General features: G+C 40.4%; 1 protein-coding gene across 2 annotated transcripts in view; it reads right to left on the bottom strand.

Moving 5' to 3' along the window:
- COL15A1 (collagen type XV alpha 1 chain) overlaps window positions 1-27,623 on the bottom strand; it is a 226,451-nt gene that overhangs the window by 50,798 nt on the left and 148,030 nt on the right. For both annotated transcript variants that reach the window (XM_069958271.1, XM_069958272.1), the window contains 6 exons: window positions 22,636-22,680; window positions 19,909-19,962; window positions 12,914-12,949; window positions 9,825-9,899; window positions 9,536-9,601; window positions 1,748-1,801 (listed from right to left, as the gene is read on the bottom strand). In XM_069958271.1, coding sequence (XP_069814372.1) covers window positions 1,748-1,801; window positions 9,536-9,601; window positions 9,825-9,899; window positions 12,914-12,949; window positions 19,909-19,962; window positions 22,636-22,680 — 330 coding nt within the window. The remainder of the gene's footprint in view (window positions 1-1,747; window positions 1,802-9,535; window positions 9,602-9,824; window positions 9,900-12,913; window positions 12,950-19,908; window positions 19,963-22,635; window positions 22,681-27,623) is intronic.

Below are 27,623 nucleotides of genomic sequence, written 5' to 3'. Positions count from 1 at the left end.
TGATGTCAGACTGCACCCATCCCAGCAAGGAAGGGGTTAAGTGACCCCCTTCCTTGCTGGGAGGGGTGCAGTGCTGGGGAGGGGGTGGGGAGAGCTCTATACTCACCCCGATATGTCCTCTTCGCTGGTCCGCAGCACAATGAAGTCACTGTGCTGCGGACCCGCTAATTATATGTGCGCTCAGCCGATCAGCCAATCAGCTGAGTGCACATATAATTCTAAATGTTTCTTCTAATAATGCTATTGTGATAACATAATTAGAAGAAACATTTGATGTTTTCATTAAAGTAAAGTGATGATTAGTACAGAATGCCCTTTTGCCGGCAATATGAATTAACGGCTTATGGAGCTTCCTGTACTAATTAATATTTAATTAATAAAACACATTTTCGTTGAAATAAAATCAGTTTCGTTATTCAATAATTTAATTCTATTGAATCCATCATTTTGCAATTAAATATACTGTCAAAAAATAAATATATATATAAATATACATTTATTTATAATTTATTATTTATATTTATTTATATATTTATTTTAACAGTATATTTAATTGCAAAATGATGGATTAGTTTAAATTTAATTATTGAACAACGAAAGGGACTTTATTACAACGAAAATGTGTTTTATTATTTTAATAGATTAACCATGAGAGACATCGGCATTAGTGCAGAGGATCGCAAACCCCGGTAATAGCGATTCATGTAAACTGTTTCCCTGCTTTCCCAGATGCATCCAGAGGTGTTTACATCACTTTCTTAAGATTTTATTTGTTATTTTTAGTTGAACCAGATTTCCAAGTAAATGACCGTATGTTTTGAGCCGCATGTCTATTTTTCCCCACGGCCGTAGTTTCATCCGCACATTTACAGCCGCATAAAAAATACAGCCACACAGTTACATAGTGTGAACCTAGCCTTAAATTGGAAGAATGACTACAGTGCTATTTTTTTTAAAGAAACACTGGAGGGACATGTTAAGTTTTATAACTATTTCATTTTTATGAAGGCTAGTGATTTTCGAAAAATATCAATATAATCATATTAAACACAGGGTGCCTTAGGATACTTTTATACTGCCTAATATGGGGCCATGCAAGGGAGAAGATGAGTGCAGATGTTAGCAATGCCTTCTGAGGCCACGATCAGTCACACTGCCAGGCCACCCTGAATCGTTTGAGTGTCCATTTAAATATATTGACGCTGGCTGCACATCCCTTATTTAGTCAGGGAGATGTGTGGCTGATAATATATTTTATTATTTTTGATATTTTAGACTGGCCCAAAAGATGCCATGAGCCGAGCATCAGAATTTACCTGCTCCTCAGCTGATCGCTGACACTTTTACATAGGATGATTATCGGCCAAAGCAGCTCCTTACTGATAATCGGCTTGTGTAAAAAGGCCCATTACTTCCTTACCCTTTTACTTGGATTTCTCCAAGTGCTCATCTAAGAATATATCACAGCTATTTATACGAGCTCACTATATATTGCATATGCATATTATTACTATGAAAATACTCTATGTGCTATATATAATGTACAAGCTGTACAACAGCTTCAAGAAGATCACTAAAAACAACAAGACAAATACATTATGCATGTAAAAAACCCACTGGTATTTTGAAATGTCTTTTCATGCATTTTAAATAGATAGAATAGGCTCTAGTAAATTTGAATCATGCTTTTAATTTTCATTAAAGTCCAGCAAAAAAGAAAAAAAAGTTTTTACTTCATTGTCCCTACCTTTTTTCCATGCTGTCCAGGGACACCATTATCTCCCTTTGGTCCTCTTGGTCCCTTAAACATTAGAGATAAATGAAAGACATCAACATTAATTGTGTATTTTTTAGAAATCCTGTTGTAATAAATTCAACTCTGTGATGTATCAGTTTGCTGTTTCTCTCTACTTTTACTAATAGTATGGCAATGGAAAGTTAAAAACATCACAGGAATGCCCCCGGTGCTTCTAATGTACAGAATGCCTAAACCTGCTGATAGTTTTCCTTTAAGCTGGTTTAAGCCTTTGGGAGGCAGCTCTATTGTTTAAATCTAGTGTGTGCCTATGTTTTTTTTTTGTGTGTTTCTTTATTTTCATTGTTATTGTTGCTGTTCATATTTTTTTTATATAAAATTGAACATTTAGAAAATTAGCAAACATTAGAAAGAAAATTATCAAAAAAATTTTACATTTAATTTTTTGGGCACCAATTTAGGTCTAGGCAATGTAAAGACATTAACAGCACAGAGGATCAGAGACTCTGTCCCACTCGCACAAAAAACGAGGACGAAAAGTATATCCAGTGTAAGATAATATTGGATAAACTCCTTATTGTCGGCCTCAACTTCAAAGATGCTTGATCATAATATGTGTATGGGGATGAGAAGAAAACACCAAATTTAAAAATACTTTATTCCAATATTGTCATTACAGAAAATACAGTGTGCTGTGTGGTGTTACAAGTAGAGAATACAGCAAGCTGTGTGGTGTTATAGGTAGAGAATACAGCATGCTGTGTGGTGTTACAGGTAGAGAATACAGTGTGCTGTGTGGTGTTACAGGTAGATAATACAGTGTGCTGTGTGGTGTTACAGTTAGAGAATACAGTGTGCTGTGTGGTGTTACAGTTAGAGAATACAGTGTGCTGTGTGGTGTTACAGGTAGAGAATACAGTGTGCTGTGTGGTGTTACAGGTAGAGAGTACAGCGTGCTGTGTGATGTTACAGGTAGAGAACACAGCGTGCTGTGTGGTGTTACAGGTAGAGAATACAGTGTGCTGTGTGGTGTTACAGGTAGAGAATACAGTGTGCTGTGTGGTGTTACAGGTAGAGAATACAGTGTGCTGTGTGGTGTTACAGGTAGAGAGTACAGCGTGCTGTGTGGTGTTACAGGTAGAGAATACAGTGTGCTGTGTGGTGTTACAAGTAGAGAATACAGCAAGCTGTGTGGTGTTATAGGTAGAGAATACAGCATGCTGTGTGGTGTTACAGGTAGAGAATACAGTGTGCTGTGTGGTGTTACAGGTAGATAATACAGTGTGCTGTGTGGTGTTACAGTTAGAGAATACAGTGTGCTGTGTGGTGTTACAGTTAGAGAATACAGTGTGCTGTGTGGTGTTACAGGTAGAGAATACAGTGTGCTGTGTGGTGTTACAGGTAGAGAGTACAGCGTGCTGTGTGATGTTACAGGTAGAGAACACAGCGTGCTGTGTGGTGTTACAGGTAGAGAATACAGTGTGCTGTGTGGTGTTACAGGTAGAGAATACAGTGTGCTGTGTGGTGTTACAGGTAGAGAATACAGTGTGCTGTGTGGTGTTACAGGTAGAGAATACAGTGTGCTGTGTGGTGTTACAGGTAGAGAGTACAGCGTGCTGTGTGGTGTTACAGGTAGAGAATACAGTGTGCTGTGTGGTGTTACAGGTAGAGAATACAGTGTGCTGTGTGGTGTTACAGGTAGATAATACAGTGTGCTGTGTGGTGTTACAGGTAGAGAATACAGTGTGCTGTGTGGTGTTACAGGTAGAGAATACAGTGCGCTGTGTGGTGTTACAAGTAGAGAATACAGTGTGCTGTGTGGTGTTACAGGTAGAGAAAACAGCATGCTGTGAGGTGTTACAAGCAGAGAATACAGTGTGCTGTGTGGTGTTACAGGTAGAGAATACAGTGTGCTGTGTGGTGTTACAGGTAGAGAGTACAGTGTGCTGGGTGGTCTTACAGGTAGAGAATACAGTGTGCTGTGTGGTGTTACAGGTAGAGAATACAGTGTACGGTTCAAGGAAGAAAAAGAGTGCTGCACCTCACACCTATGGCTGATACTAGTACCTCTCGGCTGCATAAAAAACATCAGAACTATGTATGTGAATTGATCAAGCCATACTGCCCCATGTACCGCGTGCAGGTATCTGATACACATGGGTCCCTACACTAAGTCCACACTGTGCCAGTCAGCGACCACCACCCCCGCAGGCGTGCACAGTCAGGGAAGGGAGGCCATGGAAATGCCCTGCAACCCCCATGCCACAGGACCAGACCCAAAAATACCACACCAAAACCCAGCCAGCACCACCGGCGGAGGAAGCTGCCCCCAAACAGCACAAGTCTGGATAAGGTATTGCACTCACCATAGCTATTAAAGATAGAATGGGACAGACAGGAGGTATTAAAACCATGATCAGTCAGGTGTCTCCTGCTAATCGCGGTCATGTGGGTCTCACCAGGAGGAGTGCAAAACACGGAGAAAAGAGAGAAACAAACATTTTTGGGTATGGGCCTGTGGCATGGGGGTTGCAGGGTCGTTCCATGGCCTCCCTTCCCTGACTGTGCACGCTTGCGGGGGTGGTGGTCGCTGACCGGCACAGTGTGGACTTAGTGTAGGGACCCATGTGTATCAGATACCTGCACGAGGTACATGGGGCAGTGTGGCTTGATCAATTCACATACAGAATTCTGATGTTTTTTATGCAGCCGAGAGGTACTAGTATCAGCCATAGGTGTGAGGTGCAGGACTCTTTTTCTTCCCCGAAGAGAATACAGTGTGCTGTGTGGTGTGGTGTTACAGGTAGAGAATACAATGTGCTGGGTGGGTGTTACAGGTAGAGAATACAGCATGCTGTGTGGTGTTACAGGTAGAGAATACAGCGTGCTGTGTGGTGTTACAGGTAGAGAATACAGTGCTGTGGGGTGTTACAGGTAGAGAATACAGTGTGCTGGTTGGGTAATGCAAGTAGAGAATACAGCCTGCTGTGTGGTATTATGGGTAGAGAATACAGTGTGCTGTGTGGTGTTACAGGTAGAGAATACAGTGTGCTGTGTCGTGTTACAGGTAGAGACAACAGCACACTGTGTGGTGTTACAGGTAGAGAGAACAGTGTACTGTGTGGTGTTACAGGTAGAGAATACAGTGTGCTGTGTGGTGTTACAGGTAGAGAATACAGCGTGCTGTGTGGTGTTACAAGTAGAGAATACAACATGCTGTGTGGTGTTACAGGTAGAAAATATAGTGTGCTGTGTGGTTGTTACAGGTAGAGAATACAGTGTGCTGTGTGGTGTTACAGGTAGAGAATACAGTGTGCTATGTGGTGTTACAGGTAGAGAATACAGTGTGCTGTGTGGGTGTTACAGGTAGAGAATACAGCGTGCTGTGTGTTGTTACAGGTACAGAATACAGTGTGCTGTGTGGTGTTACAGGTAGAGAATACAGTGTGCTGTGTGATGTTACAGGTAGTAACAGTGTGCTGTGTAGTGTTACAGTTAGAGAATACATTGTGCTGTGTGGTGTTACAGGTAGAGAATACAGCACGCTGTGTGGTGTTACAGGTAGAGAATACAGTGTGCTGTGTGGTTTTACAGGTAGAGAATACAGTTTGCTGTGTGGTATTATGGGTAGATAATACAGTGTGCTGTGTGGTGTTACAGGTAGAGAATACAGTGTGCTGTGTCGTGTTACAGGTAGAGACAACAGCACACTGTGTGGTGTTACAGGTAGAGGGAACAGTGTACTGTGTGGTGTTACAGGTAGAGAATACAGTGTGCTGTGTGGTGTTACAGGTAGAGAATACAGTGTGCTGTGTGATGTTACAGGTAAATAATACAGCGTGCTGTGTGATCTCACAGGTAGAGAATACAGTGTGGTGTTCAGGTAGAGAATACAGCATGCTGTGTGGCATTACAGGTAGAAAATATAGTGTGCTGTGTGGTTGTTACAGGTAGAGAATACAGTGTGCTGTGTGGTGTTAAAGGTAGAGAATACAGTGTGCTGTGTGGGTGTTACAGGTAGAGAATACAGCGTGCTGTGTGTTGTTACAGGTACAGAATACAGTGTGCTGTGTGATATTACAGGTAGTAACAGTGTGCTGTGTAGTGTTACAGATAGAGAATACAGCACGCTGTGTGGTGTTACAGGTAGAGAATACAGTGTGCTGTGTGGTGTTACAGGTAGAGAATACAGTGTGCTGTGTGGTGTTACAGGTAGAGAATACAGTGTGCTGTGTGGTGTTACAGTTAAAGAATACAGTGTGCTGTGTGGTGTTACAGGTAGAGAATACAGTGTGCTGTGTGGTGTTACAGGTAGAGAATACAGTGTGCTGTGTGGTTTTACAGGTAGAGAATACAGTGTGCTGTGTGGTGCTACAGGTAGAGAATACAGTGTGCTGTGTGGTGTTACAGGTAGAGAATACAGTGTGCTGTGTGATGTTATAGGTAGTAACAGTGTGCTGTGTAGTGTTACAGGTAGAGAATACAGTGTGCTGTGTGGTGTTACAGGTAGAGAATACAGTGTGCTGTGTGATGTTACAGGTAGAGAATGCAGTGTGCTGTGTGGTGTTACAGGTAGAGAATGCAGTGTGCTGTGTGGTGTTACAGTTAGAGAATACAGTGTGCTGTGTGGTGTTACAGGTAGAGAATACAGTGTGCTGTGTGATGTTACTGGTAGAGAATACACTGTGCTGTGTGGTGTTACAGGTAGAGAATACAGTGTGCTGTGTGGTGTTAAAGGTAGAGAATACAGTGTGCTGTGTGGTTTTACAGGTAGAGAATACAGTGTGCTGTGTGGTGCTACAGGTAGAGAATACAGTGTGCTGTGTGGTGCTACAGGTAGAGAATACAGTGTGCTGTGTGATGTTATAGGTAGTAACAGTGTGCTGTGTAGTGTTACAGGTAGAGAATACAGCACGCTGTGTGGTGTTACAGGTAGAGAATACACTGTGCTGTGTGGTGTTACAGGTAGAGAATACAGTGTGCTGTGTGGTTTTACAGGTAGAGAATACAGTGTGCTGTGTGGTGCTACAGGTAGAGAATACAGTGTGCTGTGTGGTGTTACAGGTAGAGAATACAGTGTGCTGTGTGATGTTATAGGTAGTAACAGTGTGCTGTGTAGTGTTACAGGTAGAGAATACAGTGTGCTGTGTGGTGTTACAGGTAGAGAATACAGTGTGCTGTGTGGTGTTACAGGTAGAGAATGCAGTGTGCTGTGTGGTGTTACAGGTAGAGAATGCAGTGTGCTGTGTGGTGTTACAGTTAGAGAATACAGTGTGCTGTGTGGTGTTACAGGTAGAGAATACAGTGTGCTGTGTGATGTTACTGGTAGAGAATACACTGTGCTGTGTGGTGTTACAGGTAGAGAATACAGTGTGCTGTGTGGTGTTAAAGGTAGAGAATACAGTGTGCTGTGTGGTTTTACAGGTAGAGAATACAGTGTGCTGTGTGGTGCTACAGGTAGAGAATACAGTGTGCTGTGTGGTGCTACAGGTAGAGAATACAGTGTGCTGTGTGATGTTATAGGTAGTAACAGTGTGCTGTGTAGTGTTACAGGTAGAGAATACAGCACGCTGTGTGGTGTTACAGGTAGAGAATACACTGTGCTGTGTGGTGTTACAGGTAGAGAATACAGTGTGCTGTGTGGTGTTACAGGTAGAGAATACAGTGTGCTGTGTGGTGTTTCAGGTAGAGAATACAGTGTGCTGTGTGGTGTTTCAGGTAGAGAATACAGTGTGCTGTGTGGTGTTACAGGTAGAGAATACAGTGTGGTGTTACAGGTAGAGAATACATTGTACTGTGTGGTGTTACAGGTAGAGAATACAGTGTGCTGTGTGGTGTGACAGGTAGAGAATACAGTGTGCTGTGTGGTGTTACAGGTATAGAATACAGTGTGCTGTGTGGTGTTACAGTTAAAGAATACAGTGTGCTGTGTGGTGTTACAGGTAGAGAATACAGTGTGCTGTATGGTTTTACAGGTAGAGAATACAGCGTGCTGTGTGGTGTTACAGGTAGAGAATACAGTTTGCTGTGTGATGTTACAGGTAGAGAATACAGTGTGCTGTGTGGTGTTACAGGTAGAGAATACAGTGTGCTGTGTGGTGTTACAGGTAGAGAATACAGTGTGCTGTGTGGTGTTACAGATAGAGAATACAGCGTGCTGTGTGGTGTTACAGGTAGAGAATACAGCGTGCTGTGTGGTGTTACAGGTAGAGAATACAGTTTGCTGTGTGATGTTACAGGTAGAGAATACAGTGTGCTGTGTGGTGTTACAGGTAGAGAATACAGCATGATGTGTGGTATTACAGGTAGAGAATACAGAGTGCTGTGTGGTGTTACAGGTAGAGAATACAGTTTGCTGTGTGATGTTACAGGTAGAGAATACAGTGTGCTGTGAGACCACAATAAAATGAAATGATGCAGTACTGCAAATGATAAAGTACTGCAATTAAATAATTCAGTAACACAATGAAACTGCAATGTGTGAACACAGCCTAGATGTTCTGCAACAGCTTTGGGCAAGGAAAAAACAGGGTGGAGGAGTGTGATGAACAGCTGAGGGAAAGTAATGCATTCTGGAACTTGTAGTACTGAACTGCTCAACCAGGAAGTCCAACCAGAAAATACTGAATTAGGCTCCCAAAACAAATGAATTTTTGTAGTTGTGGAACTGGGTCACACAGTTCATCAATGCTACATGCGTCTGCGAAATATATATATTTTTTTACCTCATGTTGGTGTATCCCTTTAAGATTATGAAAGAAAACACCACAAACTTGTAAATGAATGCCTTAGCTTCTCAAGAAAGAAATAAAATGGTATAAACAATAGAACATAGTAGGCATAGGATAATTTTTTTTAAGGTTTGTGTCTTGCGCAATCTAAAATTTTTGTGCAGAGTGGACATGGCATTACACAAAGGGAATAGAGATGAGCAAATTGTGAAATATTTGATCATTCGAAATTCAATTCGAATAGCTTCCAATATTTGTATATTCTATGGGAGAAAAATTCTTGGGCCTGGAAATCAATATTCGACCACTAGGAGGTCACCAAGTGCACAATGACACCTCAAGAAATGATGCCAACACCTCTGGAATGCATATGGGACAGCAGGGGAAGCATTCCTGAGTGCATCTAACACTAGTGATGAGCCAACATCCCAATGTGTGGTTTGGATCCCGAAGACAAACGAAAAGAAATGTTCGGGATCAGTTCGTGTTAAAGTTCTGCTTATTCCTAATACCTGTTTCTCCCCCCTGCATGTTTATTGGGGTGGGAGGGCGAATCGAATTTTTACTGTATTATAGTTTGAATATTCAAACGCATTCAAATAGCGTGAATAGCATACTATTCGTTCAAATAGCTATTTGATCGAATACTATTTGCTCATCACTAGGAGGGAAGTGTTTAAAAGATACAGTAAAATTGCTCTAGTGGTCCTCTCTAGTTTTACTTTCCTTGTTTACTTTACTAATATACACTATATCCACATGACCGCTACAGCCAATCACTAGACTCAGCAATCTCAAGCCATACATGCAAACATTACCACTATGGCCAGTGACTGGCTGTAGAAGTTATGAGGATATACATGGCATAGTTACCGCAGTAAAAAGAAGAAAGGCTTCATGACATGTATGTCAGTTAAACAAATCTTTCCAAAAACGTCCAGAAAACCTACAGTATGTTCTGTGTATCAGTGTCTCTCTCTATCTATCTATCTATCTAATTTTTTTTTTTAACAATAAATACAATTAAGTGTAGTCATTATATACTCACTTGTACACCCGGCCGTATCACGAAATCTGAAATGTTTAGCAAACCCTCCGTGTCATTAAGCAGTAGCTATTAAAAAAAAGAAAGATAATTTGTTTACTTTTTATTCCAAAAATGTTTGCTGATAATAAAGAACAGGAAAAAATTGGTATAGATTGTGATTGATATATAAATAAGTCATACCATTATATTTGGATGTGACTATTCTGTACATGTTTCTAAATTGGGTAATCTGTAATTGTAACCTTGTGTGTCATATTTCATATGCAGGATATCTACAGAAATTTCTTACATCTGGGAGGTTCACTACTGGACCAGGAGGACCGGGAGGTCCAACAATGCTTTTGCCATCTTGTCCTCTCTCACCCTACATGAAATAAAAATAAAAGCATTAATACATATGACCAGTCTGAAGTAAGGTAATTGTAATAGTTGTAAGAAGTAAGCATGTATTATTAAAGTTATCTGTATTAAAAGCAATTTATGTTTGTCATAAAATACAGCTGTGTATTTTAAAAAAATTCTCAAGAATCCCACTATGTTCACCACTATTTATAACAACTAAATGAACCAAGCACAATGGCAAAACTATATGCATGTATATTCTTTGTCATCTTCACTTCTGCAACTCTTTACTCGAGTGTCATTCGGCATTTGAATACAGGTGGCTGAAGAAGTTGGATGCAGCCCTAGGGAGTCTGGAAAAACATAGATACCGCCATACTCAAGCTGCGCACACCTCTACTTTTTACTAATCAATCTTCCCTTCTCTAAGCTCTTTCCTCTCCAGTCCATCCAGCCAGGCTCATCTTCCTTTCTAGCCTCCACAATGATGCACCTCCCTACATCTTCTACAGCATCTCTGTCTACTATCCCACACAGTCTGTATGTTCTTCTAAAGATCTAAAAGTGAACATCTTCCATTACCCGCCTTGTCGTGCGCCCAGCCACCACCACCCCTGCCCACCCATCAGTCAAGTGGAGGTTAAGGCTGGCAGTGACTGGTGATTGGCTCATCCACCTTAATGTGCATCCACCTTACAAAAACATGGTACTTTTGCACCACTCTTGTCTCCAGTTTGGGTGGGGTTTTAAAACCCAGTTCCATTGAAGCAAATGGAGCTTAAAGGAGAGGTCTGGATAAAATGGTGATGTCACATCCCAACTCCCAGAGCTGTGCGGGCTGTGGCTGCTGGAGAGGATGATGGCAGAGGGATGCTCAGTATCCCTCCAGTGCCCTGTGTCCCTCAGTGTCCCTCTGCCATCATCCTCTCCAGCAGCCACAGCCTGCACAGCTCTGGGAGTCGGGTCGTGACATCACCATTTTTTCCAGGAAATGAAGCCTTGATGTATTAGTAAGTGCAGGGAAAAAAAGCACTTTATAAGCATTTCCCGTAATAAGTGTACATTGGTAAAAATTTTCGCTGGACTTCTCCTGTAACTGCAAACCACACCTGAACTGGAAACAAGAGTGGTGCAAAAGTGGTCATGTTTTTGTAGCGCTGGATAACCCTTTAAAGGCCCTATTACTTACAGATATCTGACAGTCTATCTGACAGATTTCTGATGCCAAAGCCATAAATGGATTTGAAAAGAGGAGAAATCTCAGTCTTTCCTTTATGGCCTGTTCTCTGTCTATAGTCTGTTCCTGGCTTTGGCTTCAATGATCTGTCAGATAAATCTGTGTGTGTGTGTTATAGAGCCCTTAGTAATTAGTGTGTAATTCTTTAACAAGTAATTGTTTATGTACCCGCGGAATTGTTAAGTACTGTGGAATTAATTTGTGCTATACACATAAACTTTATTTTTAAATATTGCATTGTCAGGGCTACATAGAAACAGCTGTGTTTGTAAGAAGTTTGTTCTCAAAAATGTCTATTTTTAGGTTCACATATTATTATTAAAAACTAGAAATACCCACATGACCACTTAATATTACTGGACAGAGTGTACATTACATTTTCATAGGATTAACTGTATTTTATATCATTTTATATAGTGCTAGTTATGAATTTTTTGGGGTGGTTTCATACGTAGATTTATGTTGGGGTGGTTCTATACATAGATTTATGTTGGGGTGGTTCTATACATAGATTTATGTTGCATTTCTCCTTCCTGCTGCAGCCACTTCTGTCTTTAGTTAAAGACTATGGGGGAGATTTATGAAAGGGTGTAAATATACACCTGGTGTAAACTGTCCACAGCCACCAATCACAGCTCCTCTTTTGTTCTACCAGAGCTGAAAGCTGAGCTGTGATTGGTTGCTGTGGGCAGTTTACACCAGGTGTATATTTACACCCTTTCATAAATCTCCCCCTATGTTTACACAACATATACACAACGGCCGTTATTTGGCACTCAAACAATGGCTGTTGTTTGCAATGAAAATTGCATTGAATTCAGTGCCCCCAACGGCCGGAAATAATTGACAAGCTCATTATTTCTACTGCTGAATCAAAAACGGTCGTTGTTCAGTAGATTGTGTAAACAACGGCCATTGTTTGCAAAATGTACGTTGTGTGAACATAGCCCAAGTGTGAAACCACTTTTAGGCCATGACCACACAACATATTTTTTTCTCCGTTTCACAGGCCATTTTGCATAGAAAAAATCCATCAAACAACCAAAAACATATGCTGTGTGGTCGAGGCCAGTGTCTTTAAAGGCCATTACCATATGTTGAAAGAATTTGGTATTGTACAGTGCTACTTAAAGTGTAACTGTCATTTAAATGTCTCTTTTCAGAAAGGAATACGTATTAACAGTACAAGCCATTTTAACAAACACTGTTATTATTAAGCAAAAGAATTTCTGTGTCCATTGTGGTCTAAAGAGATGGGAGGGGCAAAGGGGGGATGAGTGAGCATGGAGAGGAGAAAAGGCAGCCCTGCACAACACAACATCCTGCAGTGTTACCTCACCAAGTTCCCAGACCAGCACTAAGCAGTTTGACCTGTGTATCCAGTGCTTCATGTGCCCAGGCAGTCTCCAAACTGTAGACTTGTCTACTCTTCCTGCTTACTCATCCCCCTTGGCCCCTCCCCCTCCATATGTTTTAATAGACACAGCAAAGTCATCTTCACTTTGCTCCTCTATAATGGAGACAACTTTGCCTTGATAATTCACAGATAAGTAGTGAGGGGGAGGTAGGAAAACAGCTTTTTGAGTACAGAAGGAAGCTCTTTTGATTAATAAAACCTATTATAGAGTTTCTTAAAATCGCTTGTACTATTGATTTCTGCAAAAATAAGTTAAATGCCAGTTACACTTTAGGTCATGCCCTTGAGTTCACAATGCCTTTACACAAAGTATAATAATAGATGAGAGCATGTAATATCATTTTTTTAATCAAAATCAAGTTATGCAAAAATAGTAACGTACCTTTTGTCCTCGATCCCCCTTTTCTCCTTTTTTGCCCTAATGTCAGATAAACAAAAAAAAAAAGATTGTGTTTATGACACATATTAAAACATCTCTGTAGATAGGTTCATTTTCTAGTTCTTAAGCATACGCTATTCTAATGCAGGACTCAAAATTTATCGTTTAATCATCACTTGTTAAATGCCAACTAATATAGTTAAACCTTTAAGGCTTGTCCAATAAAATATTTAGCAAAAATATTCATTTAGCAAATTTGCCTCCCTCTCATTTCTCAGGCTCTGTGTTTACAAGCTTAAACGTCACAAATTTTTGTGTGCAACATGGCAAAATAAATTTGGATTAATTGAGAACAGATGCTGTCCTCCGATGTCTGCGAATCATATGTCAGTCTTAAATAAAGCCCTGCCCCCTTTTTCCAAGCCGGATTTACCAAGAAGCGTATAAGTGTATTCCAACCCTTCGCAGAACAAATGTAAACCTGCAAGCAGGTGTAAATTATCATAAATCTGCTACAGGAGGAGGCCACTCCTCCTCCTCCCCTTGCCATGCCCCCCATGGCATACGCCAGGGATGCATCTTGATAAATCTACCCCTATATTTTTATACATCTACACTATTGTTATATGTATATCAGACTACCAAGACAACAAGAGAAGAGCGGGCATATAAGGAGAGGAAGGCAAGTTTGCTAAATGAATGTATTTTCAAAAATATTTAAAAAGTACCTGGCCCCAATTTAGACGGTAAGGTGAGGAAGTAAGGGAGAAAGATTCTAAGCTCTGCTCCTATGCTGTTAATCAGTGCATGGAGAGAGCAACAGACATCAGAGAGACAGCCACTACAGAGGCTAAATACTTCACTTATATCATTGTGACATCTATAATTTTTTTTGTTTTTACAGTATAGAATATAGCTATTTTTAACTATAAATTTGCAGTCTAACATTGTGCAATTTGTACCCAACTGTAAATTATGCAATTTTTTTCGTGATTGGCGAAAATTGTATAAAGTTTTTTTTTGTTTTTTTTTTACAATTTTTAACATGTAAATTTACTGTAAAAAAAATGTGTATTTTTTCCTGCAATTTTTTTTTTTAATTGTGCATTTAAAGGGGTGCTCCAGCATGGGGGCACTTTTTGGAGGGGACTGAAGGAAGGAGGTGGCTGAAATAAAAGACATCCACTCACCTCCCCGTTTCCAGCGGCGGGTCACTCATCGCGGCGCTCCGGTCCCCGGTTCCCGGCCGCTTCCTGGTGTCTGACGCCACCCGAGACGCTACACCTCAGGGCCGCTCAGCCACTCAGTGAAGGAGGCGGGATCCGAGCGGACTTCAAACATATCCCGCCTCCTTCACTGAGTGGCTGAGCGGCCCTGACACGTAGCGTCTCGGGCGGCGTCAGACACCAGGAAGCGGCTGGGGACCGGAGCGTCGCGATGAGTGACCCGCCGCTGGAACTGGGAGGTGAGTAGACATCTTTTATTTCAGCCACTTCCTCCCCGGTCCCCCCCAAAAAGTGCCCCCACACTGGATAACCCCTTTAACTGTGAATTTACAGCCAAAAAGTAAAAAAAAAAAATTTTTTTTTTTTGCAATTGGCGGAAATTTTTCTAAAATTTTTAACCACAAATTAGCAATAAAATTTTTTGCTATTTCAGTGTGATTTGCGCCAATTGCAGTAAAATTGAGTATTTTTTTTTTACCATGAATCTGAGGTAAAAAATGGTTCCAAGAAATTCATCAGAGGTAGTTATCCCCATAGGATAGAGAATAAGGGTCCATTTACACAGAAAGATTATCTGACAGATTATTTGCCAAAGATTTGAAGCCAAAGCCAGAAACAGACTATAAACAGAGATCAGGTCATAAAGGAAAGAATGAGATTTATCCACTTTTCAAATGTTTGGCAGATAATCTGTCAGATAATCTTTCTGTGTAAATAGACCGTAACAAGCTGATCACTGGGGGTCACCTTGGCCTGTGCTCTATTTATTATCTGTGGGCCTTAAAGGACAAGTGCCATGAAAAACTTTTTCCCAGTAATTGAAGCACATTACACAGTTATATAACTGTGTAATATGCTTCAATCACCTATCTGCCTCCCTTCCCTGTCTTTTCCCCCCTCCACCCCCCACCAGGAAGTGTCCTAACTCACACAGACCTGATTACTGTCGTCACCGTCACCAGGCAGCTCCTTCTTGTGAGGATGAGTCATCAGCAGGAGGGCTGCTCTAGGTCCTGTTACACCAGCCTCCCCCTCCCCTCCTTGTCAGGTGACTCTGCTTGCTCAGCTTATCTTCTCTAGTGACATGACTCCTTCACTGAGTCCAGGCAGCAGGAGAGAGGGTATGAGGGGAGGGGGGAGCTGCCTATGTGCCCGAGTCAGTCTGAGGGAAGATAAGCAAGTGAGATGTGACAAGTGATGGCTTGCAGTTGTTCAGCCAATGGGAGCTGAGCAAGCCTGTCACCTGACAAGGCAGGGGAGGGGGGAGGCTAGTGTAACAGGAGAAGGAGCTGAGAGAAGAGCTTGGTGTGGTGACGACAGTAATTAGGTCTGTGTGAGTTAGGACACTTCCTGGTGGGGGGTGGAGGGGGGAAAAGACAGGGAAGGGAGGCAGATAGGTGATTGAAGCATATTACACAGTTATATAACTTTGTAATGTGCTTCAATTACTGGGAAAAAGTTTTTCATGGCACTTGTCCTTTAAAATGCTTCCAAGTAGAGATGAACAAAGTGAATCTGGTGAATCAAGATTTGCTGCGAATCCTGCTGTTAATTTGCTTTGCTCTGCCAAGCAGATTCCTGCCCATTCCTTAAAAAAATTTGCAAAAAACAAAATGGCAGCCGTACATTGTGTCTGGAGCATCACTGAGCAGGAGAAAGGGATTAACCATAATCCCTAGCACCTGTCCAATCAGCTGCAGGCCCCTCTGTGATGTCAGCTGTGTGTGGAGGAGAGATCGGGATTGCAGCAGGCGGTTAGAGCAGAGCAGGGAGAGATATCAGTGGAGTTATCCATTCATTGCAGGGTGATTGTGTCCCTATTCTGTGGATTGGTGGAGTCCCAGTGGTTGAACCCCAAGCAATCAGCCTGTTATCCTTTATCCAATAGACAGGAAATAAAAAGCTTAGATGAAATACCCCTTTTAACCCCTTGTCTCTGCAGCCTATTTTGGCCTTAATGACCAGGCCATTTTTCATTTTAACATTTTAGTTTTTCCCCCATAGCATTTTTATTTTTCCACCTACAGGGTTGATTGGTGTCTCACTTTTTGCACCACAATCTCTTGTTTTTATAAGCATTATATTTGTTAATTTTTTTTTGTTTAATTTTTTTCTCTGATAGATAATGGACTGAAGTGAATAATGTCACTTATTTCATCTTTTCGTTTTTGTCGTTCTTTGTATGGGAATAGTATTGTTATATCCTATTAGATTGGACTATTGCACATGCTACTACATATAATATGTTTATTTATTTTTACATGTTTTATTTGTAAATTGGGAAAATGAGGGAGAGTTAAACTTTTATTGGTAGATGAGCTATGTAATTTTTTAGAAAAATTATGTCCCCCTAGAGGACTATTACATGCTATCATTAGATTGCTAACACTATTTAATGCTATGGACACACACTTGGAAAGAAGTACTTTAGTGGCACTCTATGTGGTAAAAAAAAAAAGCGACAGAGACCTTTTTACATTTTCCTCTGATATCATAAAAAGTCACTTAAAAATCCCTATCACAGAAAATTTTTTTGAACAACAGAACAATAAATACATTTTTAGCTTTTAATCCTGCATGTACTGAAAAAACGACGTGATGAACTGGGTATATTGGTTTGGTCTTAAAGAAAATATGCTGTACAAATAGTTTACAAAGCGAGACTTTTTTTCCAAGAATGTTCTGTTTATAAAATTACATTAATCTATTTGTATAGATGTGAAGGCTAGGAGGTTTTCAACTATACTCATAGACCTGATTGATTTTTTTCAAATGTCTACATTTCTGGGAAATTAGGACCCATGCATTTCAATGGCCCTATTCACGCCATGTATATGGGAATGTGATCCATAATGCAAAGAAAAGGACAGGTTGTAGTGTGGACCCGCAATTATGGCATAGGTCACTATTAGAGATGAGCGAACCTCGAGCATGCTCGAGTCCATCGGAACCCGAACTTTCGGCATTTGATTAGCGGGGGCTGCTGAAGTTGGATAAAGCCCTAAGGCTATGTGGAAAACATGGATATAGTCATTGGCTGTATCCATGTTTTCCAGACAACCTTAGAGCTTTATCCAACTGCAGCAGCCCCCGCTAATCAAATGCCGATCGTTCGGGTTCGGATGGACTCGAACCCAAACCCGGTTCGCTCATCTCTAGTCACTATCTTCAGGGCAGTGGTTTTTGAGTATTGTGGATGCACAGCAGTATTGAGGTCCTCAATTGTGGGTCCGCAAATACGGACCACATTGCAGAGGTGTGAATAACAGGAGCTTGTTAATTGCTTTGTTAAATACTCTTTTTTTTTATTTTTAAATGAGACATTTATGTCCTAAACTATATGCTAAAATAGTTACCAAAAGAGGGATGTAAAGAGAGGGATGTATTGTGGCATATAAACAGCCCAAAATAAATTCCTGCCACTTAATTCTACACCTAGAACAATTAGAACTAAGGAACATTTTTCTATTGAACTCAATAAGAAAAAGCTGTTTTACATCTCATTAAATCCCCTAAAAACCTTATAACAGTTAGCTTGTTTTACTGATTTGCAAGTAATAAGAAAAAATATTGTAAATAAATTTTAAAGAAGTTCAGTGAAATTGAAAAACGAGCCTTGTAGGGGAGCGTACAGGTCTCATTGACAGCCACTGGCCACCTGCAACTGGGTGAGTGATTGCCTGCTCAGCCAGTTAGTGGCTGACACTACCCCAGTCACTGACTAGTTGAGCGGGCAATCATTCAGCTGCGCCGTGACATTGCAGCTGAAAGAGCTTGTTATGTGACTACTAAGATTTCTGTCGAAAATTACATCCTGAGGCCGTCAGGAAGGACCTGGGAGCAGCACTACGGAGGCACAGGGAGGGATGAGTTTACTTTGTTTTTTCCTGCACCCCCCTGCTTTCTTTCTGTTTTCCAATTTCAGAGGATTTCTCCTTTAGGCTATGTTCACACACAGTATTTTTGCTCAGTATTTTGGTCAGTATATTCCAACCAAAACCAGGAGTGGATTAAAAACACAGAAGGGCTATGTTCACACACTGTTGAAATTGAGTGGATGGCCACCATGGAAAATAATTGGTTATTTTAAAACATTGGCCGTTATTTGCCATTAAAGGACAAGTGCCATGAAAAACTTTTTCCCAGTAATTGAAGCACATTACAAAGTTATATAACTGTGTAATATGCTTCAATCACCTATCTGCCTCCCTTCCCTGTCTTTTCCCCCCTCCACCCCCCACCAGGAAGTGTCCTAACTCACACAGACCTAATGACTGTCGTCACCGTCACCAAGCTCTTCTCTCAGCTCCTTCTTCTGTTACACTAGCCTCCCCCCTCCCCTGGCTTGTCAGGTGACTCAGCTTGCACAGCTCCCATTGGCTGAACAACTGCAAGCCATCACTTGTCACATGTCACTTGCTTATCTTCCCTCCAACTGACTCCAGGACATAGGCAGCTCCCCCCTCCCCTCATACTCTCTCAGTGAGTGAATGAGTCATGTCACTAGAGAGGATAAGCAAGTGACAATCAGAGCTGAGCACGCTGAGTCACCTGACAAGGAGGGGGAGGCTGGTGTAACAGGACCTAGACCAGCCCTCCTCCTGATGACTCATCCTCACAAGAAGGAGCTGCCTGGTGACGGTGACGACAGTAATTAGGTCTGTGTGAGTTAGGACACTTCCTGGTGGAGGGGGGAAAAGACAGGGAAGGAAGCCAGATAGGTGATTGAAGCACATTACAGGGTTATATAACTTTGTAATGTGCTTCAATTACTGGGAAAACGTTTTTCATGGCACTTGTCCTTTAAATGATGTCCATCTGCTAAATTTCAACAGTGTGTGAACAAAGCCTTTCTGCGTTTTCAATCCACTCCTGGTTTTGATTCAAAAATATGGAGCAAAAATACCATGAGTGAACATTTTATTAAAAGAACTACCATTGTTTTCATAAAATGTACATTCTGGTCAAGCTTGTTTAGTTCCAGCACTAGGAGTTCTAGAAGGGTGAGCTGTTTGTCTATGACATATCAGGTGATAGTAAACAGAGATGAGCGAATCACTCAGAAGTTCGTTTTGCAAAGTTCATGAACATTTGCATGAATTCGCAAATAATCGCAAATTGCATACACACGAATTTCATTAAAAATAGTGACGAGCAAACATGTTTGTAAATGTTCGTACGAACATGCCGCAAATTTTCCGTGTTTGCCAATATGAATAATTTGTTAGATGATCAGAATGGTTACAACAATCATTTTCGAACATGTTAACGTTTATCTCTTGATGTACGCAACTGGATTATATTCACAACTGTGTAATGTATGAAACTGTAAGCTGTAAGTGTAAGCTAATATGCGTTCGCTATTGCGGCTGCTATGTTTAGCAAATTTTCAAAGTAAATCTGGCAAGTTCGCAAATCGCAATAAGGCAAATTAAATGCCCGATTCGCTGCGAATCAGACTTCGTCAGATTTCTCTAGTATCTAATCAACAGCCAAACGCTCGGGTTCGGATGAACTCGAGCATGCTCGAGGTTCGCTCATCTCTAGTAAGTATATGTTTGGGATGTAGAATCTGTAAGATCTCTAGAGATGTAGGATCTCTAGAATACCCTCTTTGGCATAACCAAACTATGTAGATATTTAAAAGGTTCACTTTAATGTGCATTGATGTGTTATATAACCGTGTTATAAAAATATACTGTAAATAAGAAAAAAGACCACCACAATTTACAAAAAGAGCCACGATAAACAAAACATAATAAGCAAACAAACCACATTTCCAGGAGGTCCTTCTTGTCCATCTTTTCCGGGCAGACCTTGTTCACCCTACACAATGAAGGAAATTGTATCAATACAATGCTATGTACACGAGATCTATATGTTATATCTGTAACAGGATATTTTAAGCTGTGTGCTATTTATTTTGCAATTCATTTTATTATACTTTATTTGCCATTTCCTGCATATTCTTAGTATATTCTCCAGATTGTATGCCTTTAGTCCTCATTTTATTTTTAATTAAATGTTTTATGTCTAGTGTACCTCAAGAGCAAACTCCAATTCTTTATTTCTAATAAATATTTCTTTGAGTATGGGATACTGTTGTGCACTTGCTATTTTATATGCACCCTATTCTATGAGCCTTCAAAGTCTTTATAATGTTACAAAGTCTTTATATTTATTCATAATTTAGGGGGTCAGCTCCGTCACAGGGATCACGGATACAGTACAGCAGAGTTCAAAATATATGGGTTTTATTTCACCAAGTCCAAGTAGTGACAAAACAGCTTCTCTTCAGCAGGTGCAAATAACAAAGATAACTTTGCTTCAGGCACAAAGGGTTAAATGAAAACCACTCACTAGAACAATCTTTTTAGGCTATAGTAGTTTATCCATGCTTCTCTGCACGGAAACAACACAGTAGAAGCTCCAGGCTTGGAGTTACACACCACACACAGGTCACCTAATTTCCTGGCTATTATAAGCCATGGAAAACCCGGGCTGGATACGTGGGAGCAGTCATCCCACCCAACTCTGAGACTGCACCAGTGAAAAGCCGGCCTGGATCTACTGCTTGGAAGCAGTTATGCTAAATTTGAAAAAACATGCCCACAACCTATGGTTATTGACCAATTCTATCACACCTACTTCACCAAGGCCTAGATCCACAATGACACATATCTGTCATTAACCACCATACCTTGTGCCTTGTCACAAAAATGTATGTTAATAGCAGATGCGAATTGCTACCTTCGATATAGTAAATACAGCTAAAGGCCACGTTCACACATGGCAAAACAGCGGCCGTTCTGTGACATGGCCGTTGGAGCCTTAAAGCGACTCTGTACCCACAATCCGTCCCCCTCGGGCCAGACCGGGTATTTAACCACATTACAAAGTTATATAACTTTGTAATGTGTGTTAAATAAGCAAAAAAAATTTTTCGTGGGAGTTGTCCTTTAACCCCTTAAGGTCCAAGCCAATTTTTGTTTTTGCGCTTTTGCTTTTTCCATTTTATGTTTAAAAGTCCATAGCGCTTGCATTTTTTCACCTAGAGACTTATATGAGTGCTTATTTTTTGTGAAACCAATTGTACTTTGCAATTACAGGCATCATTTTTCCATAAAATATGTTGTGAAACCGGAAAAAAATAATTTGCGCTGTCAAATTGAAAAAAAAAACGAATTTGTTTTGATTTCGGGGAGTTTTGCATTTACGCCGTTCGCCCTATGGTAAAACTGACTTGTTATGCATGTTCCTCAAGTCGTTACGATTACTATGATATATAACATGTATAACTTATATTGTATCGGAATGGCCTGTAAAAAATTCAAACCATTGTTAACAAATATATGTCACTTAAAATCGCTTCATTCCCAGGCTTATAGCGCTTTTATCCTTTGGTCTATGGGGCTGTGTGAGGTGTCAGTTTTTGCGCCATGATGCGTTCTTTCTACCGGTACCTTGATTGCGCATATACGACTTTTTGATCGCTTTTTATTACATTTTTTTGGGATTTGATGCGACCAAAAATGCGCAATTTTGCACTTTGGGATTTTTTTCCGCTTACGCCGTTAACCGTGCAAGATCAGGAATGTAATTAATTAATAGTTCAGGCGATTACGTGTGCGGTGATACTAAATATGTTTATTAATTTATTTATTTATTAATTTATATTTATAAAATGGGAAAAGGGGGGTGATTTTACTCACCACAACGTATCAGATACGTCATGGGTCGCTAAGGGGTTAATGTCCTGCAGGTTGTGGAGATTTCTTTTCAGTCTGACACAGTGGTCTCTGCTGCCATCTCTGTCTGTATCATGAACTGTCCAGAGCAGAAACAAACCCAGATAGAAAACCTTTCCTGCTTTGGACAGTTCCCGACATGGACAGAGGTGGCGGCAGAGAGCACTGAGTCAGACTGAAAAGAATAGTTACAGCACTCAGTCATCCAAATCCAATTCCTTTATTGTAGCATAGCAAAAAAAACAACAAACAATAAAATCCTGACAATCGCTGACATGTTTCGGTCTATTCAGACCTTAGTCATAGCAATAGCCTATGCTATGACTAAGGTCTGAATAGACCAAAACATGTCAGCGATTGTCAGAATTTTATTGTTTGTTTGTTTTTTTGCTATGCTACAATAAAGGAATTGGATTTGGACGACTGAGTGCTGGAACTATTCTTGCTGCCTGTTCCTTGGTGATTGCTCGCACCTCTGTGCACCAGCAGGGGGGATATACGTGCAGGTGTGGTCAGCTGATCATCCTTCCTCCTTTGACTGAAAAGAATACACCACTTCCAGCAGAGCATACAGGAAGTACTGGATGGCTGGATTTTTTTTTTTTTTTTTTTATGAATGTCATTTAGAAAAACTGTATAACTTGATTTTAAAACATTTTTCTTAGACTCTAACTTTTCATTATTTTCCCTGCACTCCTATTCAGTACATTACATTTGTCTGAAATATAACTATAAATTCATGGAAAAATACCTTTTCTCCTGGTGAACCAGCTGAGCCAGCATCTCCTTTTTCACCCTGCAACACAGACAGATTTCTTATGAAAAAATGACACGTGCAAGAACATTTATTTTACTCACCACAACAGCAGGTCTAATATACTGTATATGGTAGATGAACTGAGCAAATCTTTAGCCTGAAAATTTCCTCTTTAATCTCAGCGTAGATGTAGGTTGGGATCCCATCCCCCCCCCCCCTCCACACTCACCATTATTATGTTAAACTGAGGCTGATACCTAACAGTGGCAACCATAACCATAGACAAATATGGAATCAATTGAATGGATAATCTTGTAAGCTTTTTCATAATGTATCCATTAAATGGATGCTATTATAGCTTATGGGTAGCTGTTGTTTGACAGTTATAGTACCCATAGGCTACAATTGCCTCCATTCAATGGATACATTATGAAAAGATATTGAAAACTGCATTTATCACCTGTTAAATGGATGGTTGTGAAAGTGGATGAACAGTGATCTCTAGATCTAGATCTAGATTTCGGTCTAGTTCTCTGACAAAGCAGCTCCATGAAAACATTTGTCAGGAACTCACAAGGGACTAAACAGAGGGGAACGACCTGATGCAAGACCTGCAGCATGCCCCTTTGGACATTTATAACGACAGTCTACAGTAATGTCACTCTCTGCCAGCACTTGCCCCAGACCACCAATATGAATATTCATACAAAGGTGTGCTGCAGGAGTCTGCGGGCTGGCAGACAGGCGGAGAGCTGCAGGACCGTCCCAGTGCACTGAGCCACCTCATTTACACATTCAGAAAATTTAATTTATCATTAATGGTGCAGTGGACCTTCTAAATAAAGGTATGGTCAAACTCCCCATTCCCTCTCCTATTAGAATCTATCAGATTCTAATAGGGCGGGAGATAGTGAGCATGGCTTTTAGGTTAGATCCATCAAACCTGCTGCCAGATTCCCTTTAAATAAAGTTGGTAGATAATTCCAGCAAACTTAGATGAAGAATTCTTGTGTGTTCAGTGACAGATCATATGGTGACCAATAACCTTATACAACATTGACAGATCCATTTATGACACTTCAGTAATATTTGCTGATTGAATCCATATCCTATTCATGCTGGCATAGCTGACGTATCTGTCCATTTATGATAAGCATTAGCCACCCACACAGGAGTGTACTGAAAAAGCATGGATAATTGCTTCCCCTGTTCTACTCTATTCCTATTGCTTTCTCTATAAATGAGCAGTATAATATCAACGTGAAAATATTGTTCTGTTAATGTTATATTATAGCAAAAAGGATTCACATTTTACTTCTAAAATCATAGATTTCATTTCTTCTCTTTTCAAATAAAAAACAGTATTCTTACTAATATTTCCAGAATATATTAACCCTGAGGCTATGTTCACACATAGGGGGACATTTATCATGGCAAAAAGGTGTATTTTTTGTCGGAAAATGGGCAGATGCGAGTAAATTTTGGACGTTTTGTGAATAAATATTCACATCTGGCCATTTTCCGCCCGGTACACAGGGGGGCGGGGAGGGGGTGTGAAGGGGGCAGAATGGGGGGCTCGGACTCAGGGTCCGCTAAATTCATCTTTTTGTTTGCTAAAAAATAGTCAGGAAACCTACTCCAGCTCTGAGCTGGTGTAGGTTTCCTGGCACGCGCACAGGTGCGCACGGGATTTATGTAGAGGCAGTATGCTTCTACATAAATCTCTGTACTATCGGAGGTGCGGGGACATTTTTAAGTCCAGAGCAGAGAACACCGGACTTAATAAATGTCCCCCATAGTGTTTCCATCAGTCAAAACTAGGAGTGGGTTGAAAACACAAAAAATGTGCAAATCTTTCCATTATAATTTGGCCCTGTCGGTCCCATTCCTGATTTTGGTTAAAAAAATACTGACAGAAATACTATGTGTGAACATGATTAGAGTAGATTCACATGTGGCATAATATTCAATATTCAATATTACATGCTTTAATAGTGGTGCTGGAAGGAACTACAGCATTGTATGGCTCAAGTGATTGGGAAAAACTATGTGTGAACATAGCCTAAAAGTCCACCTTGCCTTCTAACAATTATTAGTGTATATATTTTTTAAAAAGAGCAGAATATATATAATTGTATGCATCACAGTGCACATGACAATAGAAGAGATGTATAAGCATTTAGGAGCTGGCTAGACATTTTTAACATTGGTTTGCTGATCAGTACTCATGTTTATACTGTATGTTACAGTAATTGAAGGCATTTGCCTCCCTCCTTTCCCTTTAATAGCTTGTCACATTGATATGATTTTCTTTTATCTTAGTTAAAATGAAACTTTCAACAAAGTAAACAAAATTTAACCTATTTAACCGCTTCCCCTGTACAAGAACTCCTCACATTAAAAGTAATATTTTTTCATATATTGAGCCTTATGAGGGCCTATATTTTTTTTTTTCATAAAACATACTATAAAACAGAAAAAAATATATATTAATGGGTTGAAATAGTAAAAAAATACCTTCAGTTCTGTACCTATTAAGGCATTTTGCATAGTTTACTTTGAAATAAAACAGATATGTTTATTGTGTGATTATAGTGATAATTTGTCTATATACTTTTCGTACTTTTTTCCTAACTTTAAAAAATTTTAACTAAAAAAAAAAAAAAACAAGCAAAAAACCCCACATGGAGTTTAATCATCATATTCTGATTTCTATAACCTTGTCATATATTTTTCATATATGGAGACATATGAGGGCTTATTTTTGAGCTATGAGCTTTAGTTTTTATTGGTGCAATTTTGGTTGAATGAGACATTGTTTTCGTTATTGTAGATAAAACAACAATTTGACGTTCAGAGTTAATTTTTGTTTACGACGATCACTGTGCAGGATTAATAATGGTTTATATTAAAAACTCAGACAATTCTGCATCCAATGATATCAAACATGTTTTGTAATGTTTTTTTATTTGAAAAATGGGCCAAGGGGGTTGATTTAAACTTTTATTAGGGAATATTTTTTTTTCACTATGGACTATAATATGCAATCATTAGATTGCATATACTGATCAATGCTATGCTTCTGCATAGCATTAATCAGTTATATCGCTGCTCTGCTGATTAAGTCTGCCTGAGACAGATCCAATCAGCAGAGAAGCTAGGACTGCCACGGAAGGTAAGTATAACCCTCCAGCAGCCACAGAAACCAATTGGCACCCCTTTTCTTTGCTCCAGTATCTGTCAGGGCTCTCTGTGCATGCTGCGATCAATATTGATTGTGGCTTAGGGTGCGTTTACACAGATTTATCTGACAGATTTTGGAAGCCAAAGCCAAGAATGGATTTAAAAAGAGAAGAAATCTCTGTCTTTCATTTATGACCGGTTCTCTGTTTATAGTCTGTTCCTGGCTTTGGGTATGTGCACACTGAGGAAAAGGCGAGGAATTAGGTGAGGAATTGAAGAGGAATTTAAGCTTGAAATTCCTCCCGTAAAATATGTACAGAGCAAATTCCCATTGTGTTCAATGGGTTTTCTGCTCTGTTGTTCACACTGCAAAATTTCCGAGGAGAATTTTCTGCTGTAGATCTGCTAGAGGAATCCTATAGAAGTGAATGGGGGGCTTAAATTCTGCTTGAATTCTGCCTGAAAACTTTCTGCTTCAATTCCTCGAGAATTGCTTAGTGTGCATATACCCTAATATTTGCAGACAGGGATCAGAGGTAACATACAGCTGACATCCCCTGCATATAGCATAGGCTCAGCTCTTGAGCCTGCAACAACTGCCAGGCAGCCATGAAAAGAGGTTAAAGGGAACCTGTCACCCCCCGTGCCGGGGTGATAGGCTCCTGACCCCCCGTTAGAGCCCCCTATACTCACCTAATCCCTGTACTGTACTGGCAGACAATGGCGCTTGCTGGGACCAGTTGGTGAACTACCCCTTAATTTTTTTTTTTTTTTTTTTATTTTATTTTCTGAATGCCTGAGATCCTACACAGCTGTTACCAGGAAATTGCATAAAGTATGTTGACATAGGAAACTGGAGTCTAGAAATTGACTTTACTTAGGGAAGTGTAGACCTGTGCAGAGAGGGCAGTTAAGTTGTGACAAGGGTTGGACTGGAACTAAAATTCAGCCCTGGAATTGGAGTGCACAGAGGCCTGCTTTCTGTCTGGTTTATGTAAGACATATTTAAAGGGGTTATCTGGCAATTAAAAACTTTTGATATAGTGATATAGTCCTTATATAAAACATAATCAACATCTTATGCTTACCTTTCCACGCTTCCCCAGTTTCCTCCTTTGGTGTCTCTAGGTCCCAGATGAACGCTGCCACCACCACTTTCAACACTTTTAAGTTCCCTGGCCAGTGATTGGCTGAATAGACTGTCACTGCTGAGACAAGTTTGTTCCGGAAGTGGTGGCGGCAGCGTTCAGCAGGGACCCAGAGCCTCCCCAGGAGGACACTAGGGGAGCGTGGAGAGGTAAGCATAAGATGTTTATTAGGTTTTATAGCAGAACAGCACTATATCAAAAGTCCAGGAGTACCCATTCAATGTTTTTTTTTTTACATTTTTTGTGAGGTGTTTTTATGCATTTTTTAATGCCTCTTTTTCAAAATGCAGCTTGCATCCACCTTGATTGATGATCTTGTGGTTGGTAGCAGGTGCTGGCAGGAACCTATACCTAAGATTCTTGCCCTTTCTAAGCTCTGCCTGAGCCCCACTCCTCAATTAATCCCAACCCCTTGGTTAACCCCTTTAGCCCCAGCCCTTTAGTGCCACTGTTTTCATCCCCCCCCCCCCAAAAAAAAGCCCTTCTGTTATTTTCACCCCTGATCAGGTGAGGCCTGCTGGAGACCTGTAGTGGAGAATATGAGTGGCTGCGTACCGTGTGACAGTTGCTCTTCCCCTGCACCGTCCTTTCTGTACTACACAGCCTTCTATAGCTAGTGATTTACTTGGCTGTGAAGTGCATGGAGGTTGT

This window comes from Dendropsophus ebraccatus, chromosome 2, assembly GCF_027789765.1.
Source record: "Dendropsophus ebraccatus isolate aDenEbr1 chromosome 2, aDenEbr1.pat, whole genome shotgun sequence".
NCBI classification, from domain to species: Eukaryota; Metazoa; Chordata; class Amphibia; order Anura; family Hylidae; genus Dendropsophus; species Dendropsophus ebraccatus.
The sequence above is the reverse complement of the archived record's forward strand: the minus strand, read 5'-3'. Positions and strand labels throughout refer to the sequence as shown.